General features: G+C 44.2%; 1 protein-coding gene across 15 annotated transcripts in view; it reads left to right on the top strand.

Annotated features, from left to right (window-relative positions):
• LOC122540477 (rap1 GTPase-activating protein 1) overlaps positions 1-23273 on the top strand; it is a 505352-nt gene that overhangs the window by 429377 nt on the left and 52702 nt on the right. For 13 of the 15 annotated variants that reach the window (XM_043676342.2, XM_043676343.2, XM_043676331.2 and 10 more), the window contains one exon: positions 1277-1408. The exons of the other annotated variants lie outside the window; for them this stretch is intronic. In XM_043676342.2, the coding sequence (XP_043532277.1) occupies positions 1277-1408 (132 nt within the window). The remainder of the gene's footprint in view (positions 1-1276; positions 1409-23273) is intronic. 15 annotated transcript variants of the gene reach the window in all.

The following is a 23273-nucleotide window of genomic DNA, read 5'->3' as shown; positions in this document are numbered from 1 at the left end:
TGGCTTTGAGTGGCTGCTGCCCATTTTATTCCACGAGAAATGCCATCAGCAGTTCTGCTCATTATTAGTTTAAAATTACGTATTCATTAGTTTCAATAAGGTGGAGATAAAATGTTATTTTTCAAGAGAATATGCTTCACAAAGTCATTACTTTAAAGGATATAAAAGCTGCAGGAGATCAGTGTAAAATATCAGTGCTCAATTTCAAACAGACGTCAGCTCTGTTCTGCTCTCTCACTTGGATCTGTGAAGATAGCAAAGGCTGGAGAGATGAGGAGAAAAATGAGAATGATCAGGAGGTAGTGTTCAGGGATTTGAAACACTTATTTAAAAATGACATAGAAATGGATATGTCAGGGAGCTGAAGTCTGCATCAATAAAGCTCTTTTATTGCATTCATTGCACCATAGTGAGATGCAAATGTGTGAGTAAACCCTACTATTTCTGCCTGAAATAAACAAATTTAAAATGTTAGAACCACAAACTTTGAAATTAGCATTGGACTGGTGGCCTGGAGCAATACATTTAAGCTACAGAGATGTACCTTGCGGACTAGAGAAAGCAGGAGCATTAAAGATCCAGGACAATGTTTCAACTTCACTGTGCTACCTGGAACAGAAATAAATACCTGCTGAAATGGTGTTACTTACATAAATAGCTCTTTTGTAATTAAACTTACTTTAAAGAGTCACTACTGGGAGTTTGGCAAGCAAAAGAGAGACTGAATTACAGCTGCTTATAGAGCCCCATAAGACTGACGTTTGGATTAATTAAAAGACCTCTACGTATTATTAAATAAATGTTGAACTCCTGTTGGGCTATGGTAGAACCTGACTGCTGGTATGGAATAAGCTAGGGGGCAATAATGGAACATCTGCTTTTGGAAACTGGTGCAGTTCAATGCATGGGCACATTTTGTCAACCAAAGGGGAATATAATATCTCAACAGAAAGGAGATCTTGACCATCCTGATGTCTTCACATTGTATAAAGCTCTAGAATCTGAACACATGGACTTCCAGTAAAGACTTCAGTAGCAACACTCTCCATGGATCATCAAAGATAATGATAATCATTTCTGACTAAATGTAGGTCTGACATGCCACATTCTCAGAGTAAAGTCCTAACACTGGATGAATCATTCACATTTATTTCAATGAAGTAAAAGATTAAATGAATTTCTCATTCTCCAAATACAACTGCTGCTGCCCATATTAACTTAATTCGAGACAATCCGTAAAACATGACATATGACTGATTAACCCTTTTTTATTCAGCGGGTGATTAGAAGTCGAAGCCAGTCGATGGATGCCATGGGTCACAGCAATAAGAAACAGAACACTGTCTCTACCAGTCACAGTGGCAGTTTCACCCACAACACAGGAGAAACCATCAAAGCCCCTGGCATTGTAAGTACCAGCCCCCTTTAGACTTACACACAATGAAATCAACAACAGTATAAGTACAGAAATCAGCAATATAACTTCAAAAACCAGTTCGTGGAATGTTTAACTCTTTAAATACACATTTAGCAAGTCAGAGGCAAACAGAATACATTCAAACCTAATTGTAATAAAATCCTGAAGAATCGAACTTCTGGTGCTACAATGAGGTCCATGTTCCAGTGAATGTCACACAGCATAGAGGGGAAAAGTAAAATGGTAAGTCACGTGAAAAAGTCAACATCCAAGATCCACCAATATTCTGAGGGATAGTTAGTCATGGATGCTTTTGTACGGATACATTGAAAATAAAGAATATGTTGTCACTATTACCATAACTGAGAGAACTTTGCTCCAACTGTGTTATTTTTCTACAATATCATCACTAACAACAGTATTATAACAGGCTTAGAATATGAGTAAGAGCTATTAAACGTGTCTGTGTCATTTATACATCGTCTATAAATTATTTAGGACCATATAGAAATGCAATTTTATTTCTTTATCATGACTGGCACAAGATTATTCTGATCAGCATGGCTTCTTCACCAAAAGTCTTTTGAATATATTTTTATTTTCAGTATCTTGCAGACCACAAACGTTAAGATATCAATGTTTTCATTGCAATTGCTAATTTGCTTTGGTGGCTGTATTTAACCCACTTTCACAAGCTCCAGTTTTCAAGTCCTAAGTCAGCCTGCCTCAGCTGGGGGAGAGGTTGGACCTGTCGATGATCCAGGTGATGGGAGATGGCAGGACCCTATGTTCCCGATTGGAAGTAAACTTTATCAGGCAATTCCCATTTGTCATTAAAATGAGCATGAAATATAAAAGCGTAACAGAACAGGGTGAACAATAACTTTGGTATCTTTGAAATCCTTTGAGGAATTGGCCATTTGGTCTCTCAAGAATGCTCCACCATTTTAAAAGGAAACACACCTGGCTTTGTGCTTGAATGTCACTTTTCTGCCCATTTCCTCTCATCTATTTAATGACAAAATATCTTGAGCTGTGATTAGAGGCTTAACATCGGACCGAGCATCCATAACTCACCGGAACAAAGAATTCCAAACATTCACCACCTTCAAAGTGAAGATGTTTTCCCTCGGTTCAACTATTAACCTTTATCTGAAGATGTTGCTCCCAATTTGGAGCTCTCGCCAACTGAAACAGGCGCTCAACACCTAACTGTAGAAGATAAATACAAAAGGTCAGAGGTCATTGCACTGATGGGACTTCAGATCCAAAGCTATCACACAACACTTACCTCCTTTAGAATCATTTCAAAGCTTATTCCTTGAACACTTTACCCAAACAAAACACTCAAATATCAACCACAATTTGTATAGAATCACAGGATCCCCACTGTGTGGAAGCAGGCCATTTGACCCATTGTGTCCACACCAACCCTCCAAAGAGCATCAAAGCCAAACCCACCCCTTACCCTATCTCTGTAACCCTGCATTTTCCATGGCTAATCCACCTAACTCTCACAACCCTGCACACTATGGGCAATTCAGCATGGCCAATCCACCCTAACCTGCAAATCTCTGAACTGTAAGAAGAAACTGGAGCACCCAGAGGACACGGGGAGAACATGCAAATTCCACACAAGCAGTCGTCCGAGGGTGGAGTTGAACCCGGGTCCCTGGCTCATGCCCACCTTGTATGATAAAGCTTTTCCTGGTGTCAGTCCTGAACTTGCTTTGGCAAGCCCAAAGGTGTTTTATAAATATCTAAAGAACTAGAGGATAACCAAAGCATATGGAGGTCCAATTGGAGAAAGCAAAGATAACCTGTGTGGGAGGTGGAAAACCTGGCTATGGTTCTTAATGTCTATTTGACATCTGCCATCACAAACGGCAGTGAGGATGTAAGTGCTACAGCTAAGGAGGAGTCTGTAAAATTGAATGGGATAAACATTGAGGTGTTCAGTGTCTTTGGAAGCAGATAAATTGCCAGGCCAGGACAACATGTACCCAAATGGTGGCGGGTTAGGGATTATTTTCCAGTCCTTTCTGCCTGCAGACATAGTGCCAGAAGGCTGGTGAATTAATAAGACAGCATGATTATTTAAAATTAGGGGAAGGAAAATGCCAAATAATGACCATAGTCTGACCTTGGTAGCGGTCAAATTATTGAAAACATTTTGACGGAGCATATGGTCACAGACAGAAGCTATGTGTTCCCTTAGTGCCAGCCATCTGTATGGTTTGTTACATGACGGGTCTGTTTGCTTACTCTTGGATTGAACGTTATAAACAGTAGGCCATTTGGCCCCTTCGAGCCTTTTCTGCCTTCAATAAGATGTGGCTGATGTGTTAGTGTTCCGAATTCCACATTCCCATTGATTGCTAATTACTTTTGATTCCCTGCGTAACAAGAATCTGTCTGAAAATATTCATTGATCCCCATCTCTGCTGTCTTTTGGTAGGAGTCCCAAACTCTGTCAACCCACTCAGAGAAAGACTTGCTCCTTGTCTCTGCCCTGACAGAACAACCCTAATTTAAGTCCCTTTTTCTGGACTGATTCACCCTTTCCGTATTCACCTTGTTGAGACCATTCAGGATCTTGGACAATTCAATCAAGCCACCCTTTTAAATTCCAAGCTACACACTCCAGGTATCAATCTAATAATATTGCTCTGAACCACTTCCAACGCATTTACACCCTTTCTTGAATAATGAGAACATAAACATGGTGCTCAATTGTGGCACTTAATTGAGTTATCTAGAAGCAAGCCTTTGTAAGTTTGAAATTAAAGAATGTTCTCTTACACACATCAAATTGACTGTAACACTGATGATATCATTGATATGTTGGAGAAAGAGTTGTAGATGGGGGTGGGAATGGGTCTGAAAGAAGGAATATTCCACGTACCTCACAAAGAGACAGGCTCTGGGACACCTCCTCCTATCTCCCCCAGACTAAAGAGACAGGCATAACTGGGGCCAATGTAGGTGCCCATGGCCACCCCTCTGATGTGAAGAAAATGGGAAGAATTAAAGAAGAAGTTGTTGAGGGTGAGGACGAGCTCAGCCGGGCGGAAAAGGCTGGGGGTTGGAGATGGTTCCGGCCTTTGTTCCAGGAAGAAGTGGAGAGCCCTGAGACCATCCTGACAAGGCATGGACATGGAGAGGGATTGCACGTCCATGGTAAAGAGGAGGTGGCTGGAGCCAGCAAACTGGAAATTTTGAAATTGAGGTAAAGCGTCAGAAAAATTGCTCACCTCGAGAAAACAATCGAGGTGAGGTAGGAGAAAATAACTTGTATGGGGCAGAAACAATGGGTCTACCTGGACAGTGCTACATGTGGCTTTTGGGAGAAGATAAGGAGCTGTATGGGGTTCAGGGTTGATGAGCTGCAAGGCTCTCAAATGTGATGACGTTGGTGACCATTGTGAACACAATGGTCTGATGATCAATAATAGGGTCATGGTCCGGGGTGGGGTGGGGATAGGAGGAGGTGTCCGACCCACCACAATGTAGAGGTTAGGTCACTAGGCAACAACAGCACCACCCTTATCAGCATTGTAATTACTACATCAGAATTGGATCTGAGAACACAGAGTTCACAAGGAGATAGGTTCCAATGGATAATGGGGGCCAAGAAATTAAGGTGACTGATGTTATACCGGCAGTTCCCAATGAGCCGGAGGGATGGGTCCAGGTGGTGGGAGACTGTTGGAGGTGAGTGAGGGGTCTGTGGGTCAGGGAGAGCACTCCAACCCAAAGAAATGGGCATTGAAGCAATGAAAGAAGATTTCAACGTCACATTGTGCCCAAACTTCTTTGGGACAGAGGGATAAAACTTGGATTTCTGCGGAATACAGAATATTCAGCATCGAAGAGCGAAAGGTCAGAAGAGATGGTAAATACCCAACAGATGATGGGGTCAGGAGAAAGGATGGAATCAGAGAAAAGGGGAGGGGAGGAAGGTTCTTGAGGGGTACGGGTATCTCTGAGTTCCTCCAGCTTGTGGTCCTTGAAGCTTGAAATGAAGAGAAAACGTTTCTTGTTAGTGTTGAATGAGCCAGAGAATGAAGTGAAACCAGGGTCAGGACAACTCTGAGCCAGCATGAGGTGGTGCTGATGGAGAGAGAGAGGTACAGAATGTGCATGGCATTGAGTGTGGATCTCACCATGCAGTGAGAACAGTTCTGAGGAGCATTGTGGTATTTATGTTGATTCCAACATCCTGTATTGCAGTATAAGAGTTCTGAGATACACCCCATCTTGTTTGGAAGCTATCCCCTTAAAAGTTCACTCTTGCTTGTTACTAATTGAGTTCTGACCTTTCCTTTTGTTCAGGATGAACCCTACAGACTCGACATTCCATTGTCATTTTGTGTTGACCCATCCTTAAAGAGATTTTGTGAACCACTGAATGGCATGTCCATATTTAATTAGGTTTTGCTTTCACATGTGGTACTACCTGAAGCTCAAATATCAAAGGTCACACAGATTGCAGCAGTCATCTTAAAGGTGGTTGGTGTCTAATTTTTAAAACTGTTGAATGAGTGCTCTAAACATGGTGTTTCTGTATTGACTGAGACAGAAAGGAAAGTGCTATTTGACCTATTAATTGGAGCTTTTTGAGGATGTAACAAGGAAAATGATCAAAAAGAGCAAGCAGACATATTACACTGATTTCCAAAACACATTCAATAAGGCACCACTGAAAAGGTTACAAAGCACGATGAGTGCTCAGGGAGTTGGAGATGATACATTCACTTGGATAGAGGATAGATTAGCAGACAGGAAGCAGGCAAGAGGGATAAATGGAACATTGGGCAAAAGTGAGGACTGCAGATGCTGGAGATCAGAGTCTAGATTAGAGTGGTGCTGGAAAAACACAGCAGGTCAGGCAGCATCCGAGGAGCAGGAAAATGGGACATTGTCAAGTTGTTGGGATGTGACTAGTGAAGTGTTGCAAAGACCCATGTTAGGCGTCAGTATGTATGATTCATAGCAGTGACTTGAACAAAATGACAGAGTTTAAGTATTCACGTTTGCAGATGATACAAAGAAAGGCAGAAATATAACCAGTGGGAAAGACACCGAGGCTGGAAAAACATAGAGAGAGTGTGAGTGGGCAAGAAGATGACAGATGGAGGATAATGTTATTCATTTTGCTTTTAAGGATAGAGGCAAAATATTTAAAAATGTGTGAAACATTTAAATGTTGGCGTTCTGAGAGAGCTGGGTGCAGTCTGAGAGGTAGTGTACACCAAGCAATTAGAAAGGTAAACAGCATACCCTGTCTTTGGAGTACAAGAATAAAGAAGTCTTATTGTAACCTTGTAGGGTTTGGTGGGACCTGACATATACTGAACAGATTGGTCTCTGTATTCAAGGAAGCAAATAATTAAACTGGGTGTAGTGAAGTGAAAGCTGACAGGGTTGGTCCCTGGGTTGAGAGAGCTGCCCTCTATGGGAGGCTAACTAAGTTAATAGAGTTAAAAATCACACAACACCAGATTATAGCCCAACAGGTTTAATTGGAAGCACACTAGCTTTAGGAGCGTCGCTCCTTCATCAGGTGACAGTGGAGGGCTCGATCCTAACACACAGAATTTACAGCAAAAGTTTACAGTGTGATGTAACTGAAATTATACATTGAAAAATTGATTGTCTGTTAAGTCTTTCATCTGTTTGAATACCATGATAGTTTCACTTCTTTCTTGTGTAAATCACAAAACCTTTTTTAAAATGTTGCATTCTCAGGTTAGCTGTTAACAATGGTGATAGCTAGACAATATGCTGAAGGTGTTAGCCCCCTGTGTTCTCTGTCTGTGCCATGATGTTTAGATTGATTCTAATCTAAAAAGTGAGATAACGGAGTTTTACATTAATTCATGCAGTTTTTGAGCTCAGAGTTCTACATGAATGTATGCAGTTTTTGAGCAAAGTACAATGTAACCCTGCAAGTACAAATTCACCCACAAAATATATGTGTGCATGTGGGTCTTTGTCTGTCTGTGTGTGTGTCTGTCTGGGTTGGGGGTTGTGAGTGTGAGAAAGTGTATGTGTGTGTGTAGTGAGTGTAGAGTGTCTTAGAGTGGATGAACTTCGGATCATTCGGGAGGCAGAGGGGGTCATAGATCAGAGTTATAGGGAAGTAGTAACTCCAAAGATGGCAGATAGATGGGTTACAGTGAGGGGGACTGGGAGGAAGCAGCCAGTGCAGGGACCTCCTGCGGCCATTCCCCTCAAGAACAAGTATACCGTTTTGGATACTTGTGGGGGGGATGACTTACCAGGGGTAAGTAACGGGGCTCAGGTCTCTGGCACGGAGCCTGTCCCCGTTACTCAGAAGGGAAGGGTGAAGAAGAGCAGAGCAGTAGTAATTGGGGACTCGATAGTTCGTGGCACAGATAGGCGGTTTTGTGGGAACGAGAGAGACTCACGTTTGGTATGTTGCCTCCCAGGTGCAAGGGTACGTGATGTCTCTGATCGTGTTTTCCGGGTCCTGGAGGGGGAGGGGGAGCAACCCGAAGTCGTGGTCCACATTGGCACCAACGACATAGGTAGGAGGAGTGCTGAGGATGTTAGACAGGCTTTCAGGGAGCTAGGTTGGAAGCTTGGAGTTAGAACAAACAGAGTTGTTGTCTCTGGTTTGTTACCCGTGCCACGTGATAGAGATTCGAGGAATAGGGAGAGAGAACAATTAAATGCGTGGCTTCAGGGATGGTGCAGGAGGGAGGGGTTCCAGTTTTTGGATAACTGGGGTTCTTTCTGGGGACGGTGGGACCTCTATAAACAGGATGGTCTACACCTGAACCTGAGGGGAACCAGTATCCTTGGGGGGAGGTTTGCTAGTGCTCTTGGGGGGGGTTTAAACTAACTCGGCAGGGGCATGGGAACCCAGATTGTAGCTTCAGGGTGCAGGGCCTGGAGTGTAGGGAGGTGAGGAACATGGCATCAATTTCCAAGGAGGGTGCCTGTAAACAGGGAAGTTGTTTGAAGTGTGTATACTTCAATGCAAGAAGTATACGAAATAAGGTAGGTGAACTTGCAGCGTGGGTTGGTACCTGGGACTTCGATGTTGTGGCTATTACGGAGACATGGCTAGAACAGGGACAGGATTGGCTGTTGCAGGTTCCGGGATTTAAATGTTTTAGTAGGTTTAGAGGTGGGGGTAAAAGAGGGGGAGGTGTGGCATTGCTTGTCAAAGATAGTATTACAGCGGTGGAAAGGACGATGGATGAGGACTTGCCATCTGAGGTAGTTTGGGCTGAGGTTAGGAATAGGAAAGGTGAGGTCACCCTGTTAGGAGTCTTTTACAGGCCTCCTAATAGTCCTAGAATCATTGAAGAAAGGATTGGGAAGGTGATTCAGGAGATGAGTGACAGTAATAGGGTGGTTGTTATGGGGGACTTTAACTTTCCTGATATTGATTGGGAAAGCTATAGCTCAAGTTCGTTAGATGGGTCAGTGTTTGTTCAATGTGTGCAGGAGAGTTTCCTGACACAATATGTAGACAGGCCAACAAGAGGTGAGGCCATACTGGATTTGGTTCTGGGTAACGAACCAGGCCAGGTGTTAGAATTAGAGGTAGGTGAGCACTTTGGGGATAGTGACCATAATTCGGTGATTTTTACACTCGTGATGGAGAGGGATAAGTGTGTACTACAGGGCAAGAATTATAGCTGGGGTAAGGGAAATTATGACGCGGTGAGGCATGACTTAGGATGTGTGGCTTGGAAAAGTAGACTCCAAGGCAAGAGTGTAAATGATATGTGGAACTTGTTCAAGGGGCAACTATTGAGTGTCCTTGATGATTATGTACCTGTCAGGCAGGTAGGAAAGGGTCGTGCAAGGGAGCCGTGGTTTAATAAGGAATTGGAATCCCTTGTTAAATGGAAGAGGGCGGCCTATCTCAAGATGAGACGTGAAGGTTCAATTGGGGCGATAGAGAGTTATAGGGTAGCCAGGAAGGACCTGAAGAGAGAGCTAAAAGCAGCAAGGAGGGGACACGAAAGGTCCTTAGTAGATAGGATTAGGGAAAACCCTAAGGCTTTCTATAGGTATGTTAGGAATAAAAGAATGACTAGGGTAGGAATAGGTCCAGTCAAGGATAGTAGGGGGAAGTTGCGTGTGGAGGCGGAAGAGATTGGGGAGACACTGAATGAATACTTTTCTTCAGTATTCACTCAGGAACAGGGCATTGTTGTCGATGAGAATACTGAGGCACAAATAAGTAGAATGGATGGCTTTGAGGTATGTAGAGAAGAGGTGTTGGAAATCCTGGAAAAGGTGAAAATAGATAAGTCCCCTGGGCCTGATGGCATTTATCCTAGGATTCTCTGGGAAGCAAGGGAGGAGATTGCAGAGCCATTGGCCTTGATTTTTATGTCCTCTTTGTCTACAGGAGTAGTCCCAGAAGACTGGAGGATAGCAAATGTGGTTCCCTTGTTCAAAAAGGGGAGTAGGGATAGCCCTAGTAACTATAGGCCGGTGAGTCTCACTTCTGTTGTGGGCAAAGTCTTAGAGAGAATTGTAAGGGATAGGATTTATGCACATCTAGATAGGAATAATGTGATCAAGGATAGTCAGCATGGTTTTGTGAAGGGCAAGTCGTGCCTCACAAACCTTATTGAATTCTTTGAAAAGGTGACGAAGGAGGTTGATGAGGGGAAAGCGGTAGATGTGGTATATATGGATTTTAGTAAGGCGTTCGATAAGGTTCCCCATGGTAGGCTACTGCAGAAAATACGGAGATATGGCATTGAGGGTGAGTTGGAGGTTTGGATTAGGAATTGGCTGGATGGAAGAAGACAGAGGGTAGTAGTTGATGGCAAAGTTTCTTCATGGAGTGCCGTCACTAGCGGTGTTCCGCAAGGATCTGTTTTGGGACCATTGCTGTTTGTCATTTTTATAAATGACCTGGAAGAGGGGTTAGAAGGTTGGGTGAGCAAGTTTGCGGATGACACGAAAGTCGGAGGAGTTGTTGACAGTGAGGAAGCATGTGGCAGGTTACAGCAGGATATAGAGAAGCTGCAGAGCTGGGCAGAAAGGTGGCAGATGGAATTCAATGTAGCTAAGTGCGAGGTGATTCACTTTGGGAAGAATAACAAAAAGATGGGGTACTGGGCTAATGGCCGGATACTTGGTAGTGTGGATGAGCAGAGGGATCTTGGTGTCTATGTACACAGATCTCTGAAAGTTGCCACCCAGGTAAATAGTGCGGTGAGGAAGGCATATGGCGTACTGGCTTTTATTGGTAGAGGAATTGAGTTCCGGAGTCCTGAGGTCATGATGCAGTTGTATAAGACTCTGGTACGGCCGCATCTGGAATATTGTGTGCAGTTTTGGTCGCCATACTATAGGAAGGATGTGGAGGCATTGGAACGGGTGCAGAGGAGGTTTACCAGGATGTTGCCTGGTATGAAAGGAAAATCGTATGAGGAAAGACTGAGGCACTTGGGGCTGTTTTCACTAGAGAAAAGAAGGTTTAGGGGTGACTTGATTGAGGTGTACAAGATGATTAGGGGGTTAGATAGGGTCGACAGTATGAACCTTTTCCCGCGTATTGAGTCGGGTATTACAAGGGGGCATAGCTTTAAATTAAGGGGGGGTAGATATAGGACTGATGTTAGGGGTAGGTTCTTCACTCAGCGAGTCGTTAGTTCATGGAATGCCCTGCCAGTAACAGTGGTGGACTCTCCCTCTTTATGGGCATTTAAGAGGGCATTGGATAGGTATATGGAGGATAGTGGGTTAGTGTAGTTTAGGTGGGCTTGGATCGGCGCAACATCGAGGGCCCAAGGGCCTGTACTGCGCTGTATTCTTCTATGTTCTATGTTCTATGTTAAGTCTGTGAGGGGGTGCATGTGAGAGTGTGGGAGTGTGTGTGTCTGTAAGGGTGTGTGTGGGTGTCTGTGTGCGCGTCTGTGTGTATAGGAGTGCCTGTGTGTGTGTGTGTGTGTGTGTAGAAGTATCTGTGTGTGTGTATAGTGCAATGGTGGTCACCTGTAATGTGACATGAACCCAAGGTCCCGGTTGAGGCCCTCCCTATGGGTACTGAACTTAGCTATCAACCTCTGCTCGGCCATTTTTCTCTACTGCCTGTCCCGAAGTCCACCTTGGAGGATGGTCACCCGAAGGTCCGAGGTCGAATGTCCTGGACCACTGAAGTGTTCCCCAACTGGGAGGGAACCCTCCTGTCTGTTGATTGTTGTGCGGTGCCCATTCATCCGTTGTCGTAGCCTTTGCTCGGTTTCCCCAATGTACCATGCCTCCGGGCATCCCTGCCTGCAACGTATAAGATAGACAACGTTGACTGAGTCACATGAGTATCTGCCATGTACAAGGTGGGAGGTGTTCCCACGTGTAATGGTGGTATCTATGTCCACAATCTGACACGTCTTGCAGCGTCCACCACGACAGGGTTGTATGAAGTTGTCCTGAGAGCCGGGCAGTTTGCTACGAACAACGATCTGTTAGAGGTTTGACGGTTGTTTAAAGGCAAGTAGTGGAGGTGTGGGGAAGGTCTTGGTGAGGTGCTCATCCTCATTGATAATGTGTTGCAGGTCACGAAGAACATGGCATAGTTTTTCAGCTCCTGGGAAATACTGAACAACGAAGGGTACCTGAAATCATAAATTAATAGAATGAAAGAATATCTTGTGGAAACTTCAGGATCCTGAAGAGATTTGACAGCATCAATACTGAGAGGCTGATTCTCTCAGGCTGGGAATCTAGGAACGGGATCACAGAGTCTGGATAAGTGGCCAATGAGATGAAGAGAAAGATAGTGAATATTTAGCAATCTCTATTGCAGAGGGTTGTGGAAGCTCCATTGTTGATTGTATTTAAGACAAGAATAGAGAGGTTTCTGATCTCTCAGGGAATCAAGGGATAATAGAGAATCAACAGAAAGTGGAGCTGAAACCCAAGATGAGCCATGATTGGATTGAACATCATGGAGCAGGCCTGATGGGCTGAACGGTCTACTCCAGCTCCCATCTCTTATGTTTTTATGGGACAGTAGAAAATCGATCTTTAGTAAGGCACAGGTTAATCAAGCTGTATTAGTTAGAACTTAAAGTATTAGTTAGTTGCAGAATTCGTTTTGAGGAGGAACAAGGCAGAAAGTACATTTAAATGATTTTACTTTGACATTTGACAAAGTCCCACATGCTTAAAACTGGTCGCAAAAGTAAAATCCAATGTTATCCAAGAGAAAGTTAGGCCTGAAGGTGGCACGGTGGTTCAGTGGTTAGCACTGCTTCCTCACAGTGCCAGGGACCCGGGTTCGATTCCTGCCTTGGGCGACTGTCAGTGTGGTGTTTGCAGATTCTCCCTGTGTCTGTGTGGGTTTCCTCCAGATGCTCCAGTTTCCTCCCACAATCCAAAGACGTGCAAGTTAGGCAAATTGCCCATACTATTCAGGGATGTGTAGGTTGGGTGCATTAGTCAGGGATAAATGTAGAGTAATAGGCTAGGGGAATGGGTCTGGGTAGGTTACTCTTTGGAGGGTTAGTGTGTACTTGTTGGGCCGAAGGGCCTGTTTCCACACTGTAGGGATTCTATGATTGATTCAAAGTTTACTCACTGGCAAGACACAAATGGTAATGGTTAATTGGTGTTTTACTGACTGGAAACTGTTTCCAATTGGTTTTTTTGGGGCACAGTACCCGGCCCATTGCTGTCCATCATATGGATCAATGATTTAAACTTAAATATTCGGAGGTGGTGGATGAGACAAAATTTGCTGTGTGGTTCATGGCGAGGAGAAAGATTGTTGACTTGACAAAGGTGTCAAGGAGTTGGTAAAGTGGACAGAAAAATGGCAAATGGAAATAATTCTCGAGGCATGAAATGTTGTGTTTGGAAGGACAAATGAGGGCAAGGTTGGCTCCTGACAGGTGTGGAAGAACAGAAGGTCTACAGATCTTTAAAGGTAGCAGGACAATGGTTTTCACCCAGAGGATGATGAGAATCTGAAATTCAAAGCCTGAAAGGGTGCTCTATGCAGAATCCCTGCAGGTCGATACGCCAAGAGCTGGGAGTACAGGTTAGATTGCTTCTTATCTGCTAGTATAGGCATGGTGGGCTGAATGGTCTCCTGCACTGTTATGTTTCTATTTTCATGCTATGCAATTGTGATTTAAGCTAAATTGTGGTGGTTTATCAACTTTATAGATTTTCATTCAGTCAAATGAAATGTAAAAAATGTGCTGAAGTAGGTAGTGATTCAGTAAATCTGTCAGCAGTCTAAGGTTTAAACATAAATGGTATTAAATGGTTTAAAATCCTTATTGTCTGCTTTCAGTTCCATCATCGTGTTTACATACTTGCTATTGCCCTCATTGGACTGTGTACTCTCAGTCACTTGTTGCACTTTATCTGTTAATTCCAGCGGAACAGATCACAACATATTTGGCAAAGTGACTGGCAGCTTAGAAAAGAAAGTGCAAATGTTCATGATAAGGAACAAGAACTGGGAAATAAACACCGAGAATGCTGGGGAAACTCAGCAGGTCTGGCAGTGACTGTGGATGGAGAAACAGAGTTAACATTTCTAGTCTAATATGACTCTGCTGAATTCTTTGATTAAAAAGTCATACCAGATGTTTCTCTCTCTACAGAGACTGCCAGACCTGCTGAATTTCTCCAGTATTCTCTGTGTTTGCTTAAGATTTTCAGCATCTGCAGAATTTTATCTCTATTCAAACTATGGAGTGATGGGTTTTTATTGGGATTTTGTTGGTCATGGTGATGGTTAGAATGCCTAATTGCTTCTGGACTGGCCAACGTCTTGATCTGGCTGTTACTGAGAGATTGACAGTAGAAAGGTTTATGGTGTGAATATTTAAAGTTGCTAAAATAATCAACTTTTCCTGAAATTGAGGGGTCTTGTGCAGTGATAGTGTCCATAGCTCTGAGCCAGGAGGCCTGCTTTGGAATCCCATCTGCTCCTGAGGAGTGTGATAATGGAAACTATCTTCCAGCAATTCTGTGGGAATGTGTGGATGCTGAGTGATGATAAATGGCTCTAATGACCTGCCAACTTTCACTTGTTGCACCATGATGGGACAGGAATGGCCTCAAAATTGGGTCAGTTTCTGTAATGCCCTCTTCATCTTGGTTACATTATTTGGAAAGGGACCACATTGCTAACCATTTGAAGTACTGGCCTGTCTCAGGTTCAAGACCAGTCAGAGAGCCACTGGACTCTGACAATCTGTTGTGGAAAGTTTTTATTGGAGAGATATCTGCAGCTATCATTATGTGCCATTTATGTTAGTTGCTGTAACAAACTTATGGTTTTTATTGGTTTCATGCAGCTTTACAGACTAGTTTGCTGACAGTTTACAACTTAAGCATCTGATTTTATTACTCTTGGCCATAGTAACTAATTGGTACACAAAATGTAATACCACAAGCAAATATTGTAAAATGAAGTTTTTGTTTGTCCTTTGCCCACAAATGCCATGGTTCAGTGCTTGGCAGGAGTGAAGGGTTTTCTAAAGCATCATGTACTGCCAGGTCCTACCCCAGGTCACACAGTTAACTGGGCAATGCCACCAACTTGGAGTTGATTCCAAAAAAGCTGTTTTGATATCAGTGTTTAAACCGACTGATAAACTATTCTGGGAGAAATGATCACATCCACAAAGTCAACCGAGTGACACAGTGAGCTAAAAGTTAACCTTTCACCTCTGGGCCTTGGGTTCACATCTTGTAAAGGTTAGTGGGATAGAACTGCTCATAGATGTTTAGAGCATAAAAAGTGGCCATTCAGCCCACTGTGTCCATGCTATATAAGCCCATTTCCCAGCTGTTGGCCCATAATCCTGGAGGTCATGGCAATGCAAGTGAACATCTAAATACTGCTGAAATGTTATGAGAGGTTCTGACTCAACCAAATTCTCAGGCCGTGAGATCCAGACTCCCATCATACTCTGCATGAAAACAGTTCTCCTCAAATTTCCTCTTAACCTTCTACAGCTGTGCTCCTGGTTATTGACCCCTCTATTAAGAAAAAAAGTGCCTTCCTCTCCAACCTATCTCTGCCCCTCTCAACCGTTCCTGCTTGAAGGGAAACAACTACTGTTTCTCCAAAGCTCCTCAGAGCTCAGATCCTCTATCCCAGACCGTATCCTGGTAAATCCCTCTGCATCCTCTCTAGTGCAATTACATCCTTCCTGTAACATGGTGACCAGAACAGCACACAGCACACTTGTGGCCTAACCAACAATTGGTACATTTCGAGTATAACCTCCTTGCTCTTGTGTTCTGTGTCTTAGTTAATAAAGTCAATTATCCCATATTCCTCCTTAACTACCTAATCTATCTGTCTTCCCCAATATAGAGGAGGCCACATCGGGTGCAGCAGATCCAATAGATGTGTGTGGAGGTGCAGGTGAACTTGTGGCGGATATGGAAGTATCCCTTGGGGCCTTGGAGGGAAGTAAGGGGGGAGGTGTGGGTGCAAGTTTTGCATTTCTTGCGGTTGCAGGGGAAGGTGCCGGGAGTGGAGGTTGGGTTGGTGGGGGGTGTGGACCTGACAAAGGAGTCACGGAGGGAGTGGTCTTTTTGGAACGCTGATAGGGGAGGGGAGGGAAATATATCCCTGGTGGTGGGGTCCGTTTGGAGGTGGCGGAAATGACTACGGATGATACGCTGTATATGGAGGTTGGTGGGGTGGTTTGGAGGAAGTGGGAGGATTGCAAAGAGCAGTTGTTCAGGGTGAGGACCAGTTCAGTCAGTCGAAGGAGGGTGTCAGTGGAAGGGTACTGGTCGGTACGGCGGGAAAGGAAGAAGCGGAGGGCTTTGAGTCCTTCGTGATGGGGGGTGGAGGTGTACAGGGACTGGATGTCCATGGTGAAGGACATCCAAAGGAGTAGCCATTGGCAACCACATGGGGAGAAAGTGAGGTCTGCAGATGCTGGAGATCAAAGTTGAAACTTTATTGCTGGAACAGCACAGCAGGTCAGGCAGCATCCAGGGAACAGGAGATTCGACGTTTCGGGCACAGGCCCTTCTTCAGGAATGGGCCTTCTTCCTGAAGAAAGGCCTGTGCCCGAAACGTCGAATCTCCTGTTCCCTGGATGCTGCCTGACCTGCTGTGCTGTTCCAGCAATAAAGTTGCAACCACATGGGCCCCAGCTATGCCTGCCTCTTCGTAGGATATGTGGAACAGTCCATCTTCCGCAGCTACACTGGCCCCACCCCCCACCTTTTCCTCCGCTACATCGATGACTGTATCGGCGCTGCCTCGTGCTCCCACAAGGAGGTTGAACAGTTCATCCACTTTACCAACACCTTCCACCCCGACCTCAAATTCACCTGGACCGTCTCAGACTCCTCCCTCCCCTTCCTAGACCTTTCCATTTCTATCTCGGGCCACCGAATCAACATGGACATTTACTATAAACCGACCAACTCCCACAGCTACTGAGACTACACCTCCTCCCACCCTGCCCCCTGTAAAAACGCCATCCCATATTCCCAATTCCTTTGTCTCCGCCGCATCTGCTCCCAGGAGGACCAGTTCCAAATCCGTACAACCCAGATGGCCTCCTTCTACAAGGACCGCAATTTCCCCCCAGACGTGGTCGACGATGCCCTCCACTGCATCTCTTCTGCTTCCCGCTCCTCTGCCCTTGAGCCCCGCCCCTCCAACCGCCACCAGGACAGAACCCCACTGGTCCTCACCTACCACCCCACCAACCTCCATATACAGCGTATCATCAGTTTTCATTTCCGCCACCTCCAAACGGACCCCACCATCAGGGATATATTTCCCTCCCCTCCCCTATCAGTGTTCCGAAAAGACCACTCCCTCCGTGACTCCCTCGTCAGGTCCACACCCCCCACCAACCCAACCTCCCCTCCCGGCACCTTTCCCTGCAACCGCAAGAAATGCAAAACTTGCGCCCACACCTCCCCCCTCACTTCCCTCCAAGGCCCCAAGGGATACTTCCATATCCGCCACAAATTCACCTGCACCTCCACACATATCATCTATTGCTTTCGCTGCACCCGATGTGGCCTCCTCTATATTGGGGAGACAGGCCTCCTACTTGCGGAACGTTTCAGAGAACACCTCTGGGACACCTGGACCATCCAACCCAACCACCCCGTGGCTCAACCCTTCAACTCCCCCTCCCACTCCACCAAGGACATGCAGGTCCTTGGACTCCTCCATCGCCAGACCATAGCAACACAACGGTTGGAGGAAGAGCGCCTCATCTTCCGCCTAGGAACCCTCCAACCACAGGGGATGAACTCCGATTTCTCCAGTTTCCTCATTTCCCCTCCCCCCACCTTGTCTCAGTCAAATCCCTCGAACTCAGCACCGCCTTCCTAACCTGCAATCTTCTTCCTGATCTCTCCGCCCCCACCCTACTCCGGTCTATCACCCTCACCTTGACCTCCTTCCACCTATCGCATTTCCAACGCCCCTCCTCCCTACCTTTTATCTTAGCCTGCTGGGCACACTTTCCTCATTCCTGAAGAAGGGCTTATGCCCGAAACGTCGATTCTCCTGTTCCTTGGATGCTGCCTGACCTGCTGCGCTTTTCCAGCAACACATTTTCAGCTCTGATCTCCAGCATCTGTAGTCCTCACTTTCTCCTAGTATTCCAGAGAGACTGATAACGTTACAGAGATGCCAGATCCAATCTCACCAAATACTCGAAAGTGAATTCAATGAAAAAAAATCTGGATTTAAATGTTTTAATGATGAGCATGAAATGATTGTGGCCTTTACCTTGACTGGCCTACATATGACTTCAGATCCACAACTAGCTCCTAACTGTCCTCTGAAAGGGCCTAGAAAGCCACTCTATTGTATCAATAACTCCAAAGGAAAAAAGAAATGAAGCTGATCTGACCGCTTGGCATCGACCAAAGAATGATAATGGTGAAAACAGTCCTGTCCTCCTCATTAACATCTGGAAGCTAGTGCCAAACCTGGGAGAGCTGTCTCACAGACTAGTCAAGCAACAGCCTGACACAGTCATTCTGATGGAATCAGACCTCACAGGCCATGTCCGAGACTCCACCATCACCATCCTGTCCCACCGGTAGAACAGACCCAGCAGAGATAGTGGCACAGTGGGATACAGTTGGGAGGGAGTTGCTCCCATGAAGTCTCAAGTCATCAGGTCAAATGTGGACAAGAAACCTCTTGCTTATTACAATGTACTGTTCTCCCTTGGCTATTGAGTCATTGCTCCTCCATTTTGAACAACATGGAGAAAGTACTGAGGGAGGCAAAGGTGCAAAATGTACCCTGGGTGGGGGATTTCAATATCAACCACCAAGGGTGGATCAGCAGTACCATTTACTGATCGAGCTGGTTGGATTGTAAAGGATACAGCTGCTAGACTGGGTCTGTGACAGCTGGTGAGGGAACCAACAAGAGGGAAAAACATACTTGACCTCATCTTTACCAACCTGCCAGCTGCAGATGTATCTGTCCATGACAGTATCAGTAAGAGTGACCACCGTGCAGTGTCTGTGGAGACAAAGTCCTGCTTTTACATTGAGAATAACCTCCATATTGTGTGGCACTATCACTGTGCTGAATGGGACAGACTTTTAACAGATCCATCAACTCAAGACTGGGCATCCATGAGGCACTGTGGGCCATCAGCAGCAGCAGAATTGTACTCCATCACAATCTGTAACCTCATGGTCAGATCAGGCAGGTCAGGCAGTATCTTTGTAGAGAGAAACAGCATTAACTTTTAAGGTCATTAACTTTTCATCAAAATACCCATTCTCTCATTAGTTTAGCATTCCCAGCCGTTCCTGTATTGAGCCTCATGTTCCCCCTGATCTATAGTGTTTCTTTAAATTGTGTACAAGACAAATAGAGAGCCATTATGGTCTTATGGTCTTATGCTGTAGCATGTATTCTCATCTTTGCTAACTGTGTATTTGGCCTGAAGATGTAAGAGCAGATATAGGCCATTCAGCCGATCAAATCAAATTCATTGAGATCTATTTCCAATCTGATAATCCTCATTCTCCACTTTCCTGTCCTATCCCCATAGCTGGTTCCCTTACTGATGAAAAATCTATCTTAGCCCTGAATATGTTTAAATGACGCAGCCTCGACAGCAAAAGATTATCCAGATTGACTACCCTTTTGAGAGAAAATTAATACACTATTATGCTCCCACTTTGGGATTAAAGCACCTAGCGATTGAGTTAATGCAGAACAATAATTTACCTATGGTGTGTTCACACTCATTTGTAATGTGTGCTGCCCAAAATCCATCAAAACAGAAACATGTTGCATCTGTGCAACTGTTTTGCAAAATTCAAGGCAGTTGTTGATTGTTTACTTGTTAAATATTGCCATAAAAATTAAACTGATCCAGACAGTTATATGCCATTTAGAGACAGATAACCTTTAACGAGAAATTTGAATTTCCAGTGACTAAGTCAAAGAGTTTCAGGACAAAATTTCATATTTTAAGGCTTTAACTGTAAGAAACCAGCCAAAAGTCATCTTAGACTGGACCTTACTGGTTGCCTACTAAGTAAACTTCAAAAAAGAGATTGTTTCTTAATTTGATAATACAACTGATCCCATCATTTAATCCCGTCAATCTAACCCACTTCTAGCAGCAGACAACTCCTCCCAGCCACAGCAGGGCAGATCCTCCAGTGTCTATAAACCCCAGCTGGTCCCATCTCCTTTACCAGGGAACAAGCTTCTGCCTGCTGACTAACGGAGACCGCCTGTGCTGCGGGGGGCTGCTGGTTCCCTCACTCTGCTTTCTCTGTGTCCAGGTGTGAACACTGCCAATTGTTTTTCAGTAGGACTTGGCCAAGGACCTGGTTTCACCTTCAATTCACAGTCAGGAAAACCAATAGATCAAATCCCCTCTCTGTTAATCCATTTCAGTTTGAATTAAAGAAAACAGTTTAAAACTTCAACATTTTATTTTTAAGAAAACTTACAGTGATAAAATGGGAGTCAGGTTTATGCAGGTAATTCCCATCACAACCTATGACCCAGAAGTTGTACTGCACAGACCCAAAGCCAATCATAGGCACAGGAGGCAGCCCCTTGAGCTCCTCCAGCTTGTTCCATCGATAGTAATTGATCTGTAGCTTAACTCTTCCCCACCTAACCCCGCCTCTCCCCTCCACACCCACCCTTGATTCCAGAACTCTGAATATATATGTCTCATAGGATCAATCTTTATTCTGCAATGTTTCAGTTGGAACAATATGAATACTTCTGAGGGACAGTCACAATTTCCTACTGCCATTTATGTGAACACCTTGTTCCTTCTCTCAAGCCTTTGACAAACTCATAATCTGTAAAACCCACCTTTGCAATTTTCTTGGATGTGTGCCAGCAACACATCCCACTTTTTAAAAATCATTGGAAAATGTAAAAAGAGCAGGTACTGAGTTGGACTAGACTGTTGAAGTATAATTTGTGCAAACCTTTTCATATTTACAATGACACCACGCAATCAGAGACATTTGTACTCTTGGCAAAGCTCCTAGTTCACATGACAATCATTTTCAATTTCTGTCATGAAATCGAATTGGAAGAATTTGCTCATATTTTGTGTTCGATTCTGTAGAATGTAAAACAGCATTCCAGATGGCAGACCTTGTTAAATCACGTGATACTTCAGTAGACTCCTATACTCCAATCCCTATACAAACTGAAATCTTTGATGCAGAATAACAATTATGGTCTCTGTGTGATCTGATGGGTTTGTGTTCTGATATTATGCAGCAGGTACAGCAGGTGGTTGTGGTTATTAATCTGAGCCTTTCAGTTCTGCTGCAGTCTGCTTGACAAAGTCACCACTGTTAAGAGGTTGCAATCTATAACAGAGATTTCAAATGTTAATGAATGAATGAGCAGCTAGAAATGCAGTGATTACCAATGAGATCGATCAGTTCCACTGTGTGTACTTGTATGATTGGTCAGTCTGCCATATCTCTGGGATGGGAATCCCAATGGGACCTGTCAGAACACATTGGTTCCCAAGCTCAGTGAGACAATCAGAAACTTGATCCAATTCAACTGTGTTGCAACATTAGCAATAGTAAAGTTTTGTTTTAAAAAGACTAGATCATATTTTAGTCTCTTAAATGGAGAGCAAAGTGAAAGCGGTTCACTATCACATGTTTCACACTATTATACAAACAGGTCACCAACATTTCCAACTTAGGCTAACGTTGTGTGTCGGTGACCTTTGAGCAGATCTGTCCTTGCTGCTCTAACAGAAGATGGACAGGAATGGTATAAAGCCAGGTCCTCTGATTTAATCTGCCTCTCTGTGGAGAACTGTGTGTGTTTACAAAAGAACTACAATTCCACTTGCAGTGGCTAGTGGAGAAACTGGGTTTTTGGAACCACCAATAGATTACAAATGAAATTGCATGCTTCAAAGTCGTAAAGGTTTTGTTAGCAGGATATTTATGATGGAGAAACTTCAGCTTTCTTACCTAAAAAATAATTTCAACTCAGATTTGCAAAGAGTTACTCCGACATCTTTGAACTGTACCATCTTGAAATGCCATCTGAAATTGGCTGTATACACCCTATGTTACCCTTGACAGCCTAGTTAAAACTGACCAGACTCAACATTAGGCAAATATGCTCCTGTGGTGTCAATGACCTGGTGGAATTCTACACTTAACATCATTTTTCTTTTCAGTCGAACTGAAGAAGTAGTAAGTGTCAAATCAAACAGTTGGTTATTATAGTTTTTTGTAATGTTTAGGAGATACTTTATGTTTGAAATTAGAGTCACAGAGTCCTACAGCACAGAGACAGGCCCTTTGGCCCAAACTGCTCCATGCCGACCAAAATGTCCATCCACACTCACCCCATTTCCCTGCACTTGGCCCATATCCTTCTAATCCTTTCCTACCCATGTATTTATCCAAATGCTTTTTAAATATTGTTAACATACCTGCTTTAACCACTTCCACTGGCTGCTCATTCCATATGCGCACCACCCTCTGTGTAAAAATGTTGCCTCTCAGGTTCCCTTTTATTTTTTCCCCTCTAATCTTAAACTGATGCCCTTTAATCCTCAATTCCCCCACCATGGGAAAAAGACTGAGTGCATTCATCCTATCCATGCCTCTCATGATCTTATACATCTCTATAAGGTCCTCTCTCAGTCTCCTACGCTCGAAAGATAAAAGTCCTAGCTTGTCCAACCTCTCCCTATAACCCAGACCATTGGGTCCTGGCAACATTCTTGTAAATTTCCTCTACACTCTTTGCAGTTTAATAACATCCTTCTTATAACAAGGTGACCAAAACTGAACACAATACTCCAAGTGTGGCCTCACCAATGTCTTGTACAACTGCAACATAACTTCCCAACTTCTGTACTTCTATACTCAATTGAAAATATGTCTTGGATACATTCCCATACCTTGTGTTTTGTTTTTGCAAGGCAAGCTAAGTTAGTGTGAAGCAGAATTGGTGAGCTGCTCTGCTCTTCTGAAAATAATAATCAATGTTGGGTTTTAGTTCTGTGTGTCACTGCTTGCTCAGCAAGTGACCAGTGATTGCCAGCAGAATCTACAAATGGAACCTAAATCTCAAAGTTCCTGCTTGATGCAGAAGGATTGTTGGATATTGATGGGGTATAAGGCCCTGACTAATTCTCTCTGTCCAAGCTGAGTGATGAGATGAGCTAGCAGTTCAGGGATTGAATCTCTTTGTGTTCACTGATGCACTGAGGTGCAGTTTGGGAATGTGGTGGACCAGGAGGAAGTGAATGTGGTGTTCCATTATTGCAAGTTGGCTGTTTTTGAAGATGAATTGTGTTTTTCCTGTTTCTGTGATGATAGAGAGCTGCTTCCAGGGTAA

This window comes from Chiloscyllium plagiosum, unplaced genomic scaffold (genome assembly GCF_037043375.1).
Source record: "Chiloscyllium plagiosum isolate Xiang-an unplaced genomic scaffold, Cpla_swu_hap1 HiC_scaffold_37, whole genome shotgun sequence".
NCBI lineage: Eukaryota > Metazoa > Chordata > Chondrichthyes > Orectolobiformes > Hemiscylliidae > Chiloscyllium > Chiloscyllium plagiosum.
The sequence above is the reverse complement of the archived record's forward strand: the minus strand, read 5'-3'. Positions and strand labels throughout refer to the sequence as shown.